This window comes from Poeciliopsis prolifica, unplaced genomic scaffold (assembly GCF_027474105.1).
Source record: "Poeciliopsis prolifica strain line A6 unplaced genomic scaffold, Auburn_PproV2 SCAFFOLD037, whole genome shotgun sequence".
NCBI classification, from domain to species: domain Eukaryota; kingdom Metazoa; phylum Chordata; class Actinopteri; order Cyprinodontiformes; family Poeciliidae; genus Poeciliopsis; species Poeciliopsis prolifica.
In genome coordinates this window covers 5,987,501-5,993,826 of record NW_026562412.1, presented here as the reverse complement: position 1 = coordinate 5,993,826, position 6,326 = coordinate 5,987,501, and the positions used below count along the sequence as shown (strand labels likewise).

General features: G+C 37.2%; 1 protein-coding gene across 2 annotated transcripts in view; it reads right to left on the bottom strand.

Moving 5' to 3' along the window:
* Positions 1–3,129: 3,129 nt before the first annotated feature.
* gsc (goosecoid) overlaps positions 3,130–6,326 on the bottom strand; it is a 3,227-nt gene continuing 30 nt past the window's right edge. Inside the window, exons 1-3 of one of the 2 annotated variants that reach the window (XM_055053442.1) lie at positions 5,920–6,326; positions 5,216–5,475; positions 3,130–4,292 (exon numbers count right to left, since the gene is read on the bottom strand). The exon at positions 5,920–6,326 is cut by the window's right edge and continues 30 nt beyond it. In XM_055053442.1, the coding sequence (XP_054909417.1) occupies positions 4,155–4,292; positions 5,216–5,475; positions 5,920–6,235 (714 nt within the window). In that variant the 5' untranslated portion in view covers positions 6,236–6,326 and the 3' untranslated portion in view covers positions 3,130–4,154. The remainder of the gene's footprint in view (positions 4,293–5,215; positions 5,476–5,919) is intronic. The other variant, XM_055053443.1, reaches the window with a different exon arrangement.

Here is a 6,326-nt window from a genome sequence, read left to right as displayed (position 1 = left end):
TGAATATTTATGTGGATTATAGAAAACATGCTGTATAACCATACCCCCAACAAAATATAACTATTAATAAATTATGAAGTATATTAATATCATAGAAATGCTTACAATGAAAAACTAAAAAGTCTGATCAAAACATAAAAATAAAATAAGCTCACATTTAGATCCTGCTCAATCAAAACTCCTTCCAAACTCCATTGATGATTCTGGCATGAATGTTTCCCAGTGTAAGCCCCTCCTGCAGACATCGTCCAAACATTTCAGTTTAACAAAATTAGACTCTGGGCTGAGAGAAAACTCAGCACAAATCTGCAAAAGCCACATAAGCTGGTTTTCCTCTTCTCAACAGAGAGTAGTGATGGTGATGCCAACTCCCTATTGACTGCACTTCCAGAAAACTAACAGAAAACTTGTTCTGGGTACCAACTACAGATAAGTTATATCACACCCTGGGAAACTGCCTTATTTTCAACATCTGAAAGGGCCACCAACAAGCAGTTGGATAAAATGATAAAATCTGTTATTTTCTGCCTTTGCAGCATAACACTTTAAAAATAATACCCTGAAATAGACCAGAATTATAACAATAATAAATTACACAAATAAAAGTTATGTTATTGACAGTGAAAGCACTCCAACTCCACAAAGCATCTAAAGTTAAATAACCATCACAATTACAAAACTTTCCTACGATGTGGCAGAGATTATTTGACCACCTGTCAAATAATATTTAGACACTGGAACTAAAAAAAGCACTGGAAGAATGTTCTGGTCTAAAGTAACTCACACTATAATCCCTTTTTTTTCATGTTAAAAGATACAAATATTATTTTCAATATGGTCTTAAAAATGTCTGACATCTACAAGGGGTGCAAATACAAATAAAACGAGCTCAAACAGTAAATTGGCTGCATTTTAGTTTTAAAATAATCCACCAATGTTTCTGATTGAACTCCACTTATCAAGTTAATTGTCAACATAAATATAGCTTTCAATTCGACAATAAAACAAATCCTGTTGTGACTAAAGAATTTACTGTTAAAATGAAATTATGTTGCGATCTGGAAAACTGATCTTCAAAATGCAAACAATCCTAGAGCCTGAAAACTAAACGTATTTGTTCATTTTTCTGACCAACACATCACACTGAAGGCACATGCAGTTTAAACCAATCGATTTTTCTTTTCAATTATCCTAAAGGGTAATTTGATATTCAGTGAGAAAAGATCCAGTAATATCCACACCTTCTAGTTGTTAAAATAGTTTTAAATGTAAAGCTTCAGATCTTTTAGTTAGAAGCAACAGGATCTATTAAGAGAAGAAAATCAGAAAATCAACAGAAACTGCACTGATGCTGCATTTGACTTATTGTGAGGACCACTAACACGGTAAGCAGGAAGTTCTGCTGGTTCTCCTTCACACTGTGTGAAAATCAACGCCAGCTTTCAGGCCTTCAGGCTGCTGCTGCTACAGCTACAGGAGAGAGAAGGACGGCGGCCATGATGGCTCTCAGTCAGTAGATCTATTTCAAAATGATGAGATCAGCTCAGACGAAGCCACTCTGTGTTCAAATCAAGTTCAGATCTGAAAAAGCTGCCAAAAAAAGAGGATAAAAGTCCATCAGTTTTAAACAGCTGCACATCTTTGACCCGTCAGCTCTCCTTTCTCTGTCTCCGACCTTCATATTGCAGAAGTTTTCCTTCATCTGCCGATCAATGAGTTCCCCTTCACAACACCGCTGACCATCTGGTCATCCATAGACGTTCTCTGTTCACTAAAACAAAGTCGACCTTAACTTGCAGAATGAGGTTTTGTGTGTCTGGATCATTTCGGTAAAACCTTCTTCCACCATCCTGCAGAGGAAAACATTCAGAGCTTCTGGGTGGGGGAGTTTCTGATCACTAATTAGCTGAAACATACATGTAAATTTAGCATAACTCAGTTATTCAGAGAATCAAACGTCTCTCGGTAACTGTGCAATATTGAGTCAGTTAAATCTGTTACAAAGCGTTGACTTTGCCTTGATGAAAATCCTCAGTGAGTCTTGTTTACATTTTTGCTAAGTTTTATTTTTCTCATATTTTAATTTTTTCAAATCACATCAAATATGTTGGGGTATCTGGAAGATTTTTTATTTTACAAGGATTATTTTTAAAACATCTAGCTCTATTTGATTTTCACTAGTTTGTATGTTGAGGAATGTATTTAAGTTGTAAGGGAAGTAAGCAGAAAGCCGAAAAATGTTGTCATTTTCTTGCAATTAAATGATATAAACCTCTAAGTTTGAGCAGACGAAAATCTTTTCCCCCTTCTATTCGGTTCAGATGTTGCATCTGTTGCATCGGCGGCTCGTTTTCCAGCTCAGTGACGAAGGAAAAAGCCGTTCATCCAAATCTCAACACAAAACCTTCCCCACATGTGCTTGCATGCTGCTGCCGCTGTTTGTTTGGAATTCCTCGGATAAATGTGGGAAAACTCAGCCGAGCCGAAACAAATCCCAGTTTTCAGTTTAATCCTTGTAAAATCAAATGGGAATTTTCACACGACTTCACTTGTCTCTGGAATAAAAATCTCTAGAAAAAGTGGAAGAATACTTTAATGCTTAACCTCCTCCCCTTCATTCCTCAGCACAGTCCTGCTTGTGTTTACGAGCCTCAGAGACTCTGCTGCAGAATCTCACCTCGTCCAGGATTATTTGTATTTTCTGCTGCTGTGAGGAACTTTTACAGTCTGGAACGTTGGTAACGGAAAGAAGAAAGAGACCTAAAACATGAAGAATGTTCTGATAGAAAAAAAAATATGCAGCAGGTTAAAGATATTCTGTGTACATTAGGTGGGGGCTCCACAAAATGCAATCATAGATAAATCTATTTTAGGAGAGTTTTAATCAATGCTTTTGGTCAGAAAGACCAAAAAAAATAAATACTTTATCAGGTTTGAAGTAAATTTCAGGGCGTGATTATTTTTTGGGCTGCATTTTTTTTTATCTTACTGGACTTCCATTTGCAGATCTGTTTCTGTATTTCCTTAGAACTGAAACACCCGCTGCTTTGAAATGTTACATTTCAAATTAAATGACAGAAACACATGAGAAAAAACAAATGTTGCTGGAAAAATAACCAACAAAATGACTTATATTGCGCTTATATTTTTTATTCAGATTTAACTTAGTTCTTTTTTCATATTTGATTTAATGCTGAATGTTTGACAAACATATCCACCTGCAAACACGTTGTTTTGAATCAGGTTTTAGAGCTTTAACCTGCATCTTGTTTCTCTTGCAAAACAATGAAAAGTAATTTTCTATTCCAGTTTGGCTCATTTTGCCTTGAGATTGATTTGTACCTCACAGAGGTTTTTATTTATCTGGTTTCATATTTACATAAAATTATATTTATTCACACCTTTCACAGATACAATAAGACACTCATATCCAGTTACAAAGATGCTCTTTTGCCAACACTTGAAACCAAGTTTTAATTTCTGAAAACTGATGTGCAGGAATTTATTTTTGCAAAATTTTTCATGACAAAAATTATGATATTTTACACTCTAACTGAGAGATTAAATAAGATTTATTATAATAATCATATTTACAAGACCAGATAAATAAAAGAAAATACGTTTTTACACCCTGAAACACAAATCAGCTTCAGATGAGCTTCCTTTCTGCTGCTGTTCCTGTAAATTTAATTTACATCTTTTCGGTTTGGAGATAAAAACACATTTTTGTTCCAGCATGTTGGTCATTTTAATTTGCTCAGTGAAATTTGTCAGAAACCCAAACAGGTTCCGCTTTAAAAATGGATCATGTATCATTTTGCCTTCAGTAAAATCCAAATTCAAACTTCTGATTTCTACAGTTTCGGCCAGAGGCCCAGCGCTGTGAGCGCGCATCGTGTGCGCGCAGGGCGCGGTCTGCCGCTGACATTTTAATCATGTCACTTTATTTCTAATTAATTACACACGAGAGCGTGCACGTGCACCAACAATTAACATCCACAGACGGTCACGTGGTGCACCGTGAGTGCGCGCGCGCGTTTTGAGCTACGACATAAAAAGAGTTTTAAATTAAACATAAATAAGCGTCACAGAGACAATAACAAAAACGATATGTACACCTGTGCAACATTACATCACGCGCGTCCCCGTCTCCATCAGCTGTCAGAGTCCGCGTCGCTTTTAGTCCCGTCCGTTTTCTCCGCTTTTTTGCTCCATTTCTGAGAGTTCTCCGACTCCTCCGAGGAGGAGCGCTTCTGCCGCCTCCACTTGGCGCGACGGTTCTTGAACCACACCTGCAGGACACGGGAGGCAAGGAGTGAGAAAACTCTGATATGCAAATGGCTTCCCACCATGATTTATAAATAATCACTGTGATGGCAAAAATGCAGATTTTAATATATTGATTTTCTTAACGAAATAAAATTAAATAATCTTATTTGTACCCGTTTTATGTGTGTTTTATTATTATTATTATTATTATTATTATTATTATTATTATTATTATTATTATTATTATTATTATTATTATCTTTGCTTTGTTCACACTTTCATTTCCACGGGTAAATATTGTTAACACACTGGGTCTCAATTTCAAGAGACAAAGTTTAGACAAGGAAAGCTAAAATTAATAAGCTTTATTACTGAATCTTACTATTGTACAAATAGCCAAATTTAATAGTTTTCAAAAGGTTATAATTTTATAAAAAGGAATCAAATAAGTGGAGCAGTGATTCAAATAATTTGAACGGAAATATACATGAATTAAGGCTATAAAACCAAATAATAATAATAATAATAATAATAATAATAATAATATAATAATAATAATAATAATAATAATAATAATAAACCACGTTAATTAAACGTCGCTTTAAATTGCAAATGCAAATATATGTATATACTTATAATATCATTACATAATAATGATATTATATATAATGTTCCGCTAATATACTACTATATTTGCGATATCCACCAATATCTTTCTGCAGATATTTATGTTGCTGTGTTTAGTTTTTTTTACATTCTGTATTTCCATATTATTTAATTCGATAACTAAATTTGTGTTTAAAACAATTTATTTTAATTTAATAATAATAATAATAATAATAATAATAATAATAATAATAATAATAATAATAATAATAAATGAGAAGAGATAAACGTCTTCCTGATTTCAATCAATATTTAAAAAAGGAAAGAAAACGTTTGTCACCTCGACCTTCTCCTCCCGCAGGTGAACTTTCCGGGCCAGCTGCTCCCGCGTCCCCACGTCCGGGTACTTGGTCTCCTGGAAGAGGCCCTCAAGAGCCTCTAGCTGCTCGTCGGTGAAGATGGTTCGATGCCTGCGCTTTCTGCGGCAGTGCAGCTGGTTGAGGAGCTGCAGCTCGGTCCGCGACAGGCTGCCCATGTTCATGTAGGACATCATGTGATGAGGAACCGGGGACAGGAGCACCGAGGCCGGGCTGTCGTAGCCTGTGAGACGGGAACAAACTGAAGCGTGTGAGGCGGAGAAATGAGGATATTTCGATTCATTTGCTATCTCAACATGCATAGTCTATGTTTGTCTTGTTTTGTTCATCTTTAAGTTTTTCTGCAGTTTAAAAACTTTTTTCTGATCTAACACAAACAACCGAAAACATGACGAAGTGTTCAGCAGAGATCACATAAAATGTGGTATTTTGGTTTAAGAAATCAAAAAAAGCGGCATTTTTTGCGCATTTAACAAGTTCTTGTCTTATAACACTTTTAAAGTTGTAAAAAGATCAACATAATTGTGAAGATCAGGGGCGATGTTCAGATTTGCTTTAAATGATCATTTTAAAATGTCTTATTTGTGTCACGTGAAAATAGTAATTACATTTTTTAAGAAACAGATTTAATTTAAGCTGTGAATTGAGAACCCTGGGGCTACCCTACCTGTGGGGAAGCAGGGGCACTGCTGCGGACTGAGGCCGGGCACGGCCCCGCAGCAAGGCGGACCTCCTCCGGGCCCCTGGACCTGCAGCTGTCCGTAGTAGTAGCCGTTATATCCGATCCTTGCCCCGCTCAAAGCGTGGACCCCCGGCGGGGACGGTCCGCGGGCAGCCGAATACAGTCCGCTGTAGTCGGTGTAGATGGTGTCCGTGAGGCCGGCGGGAAGCACCACGGGGCCGCTCCGGTGCAGCAGCAGCGGCTCCTTACAGTTCGGCCGTCCGGACAGGATGCTGTCGATGCTAAACATCCCGGCGGGCATCACGCGGCTGCGCGGAGGAGGAAAAACTGGATCAAACTGGGAATCAAAACTCCTGCGGACGCGGAAAGAAAGTTCAGGCTGAAGGCGACAT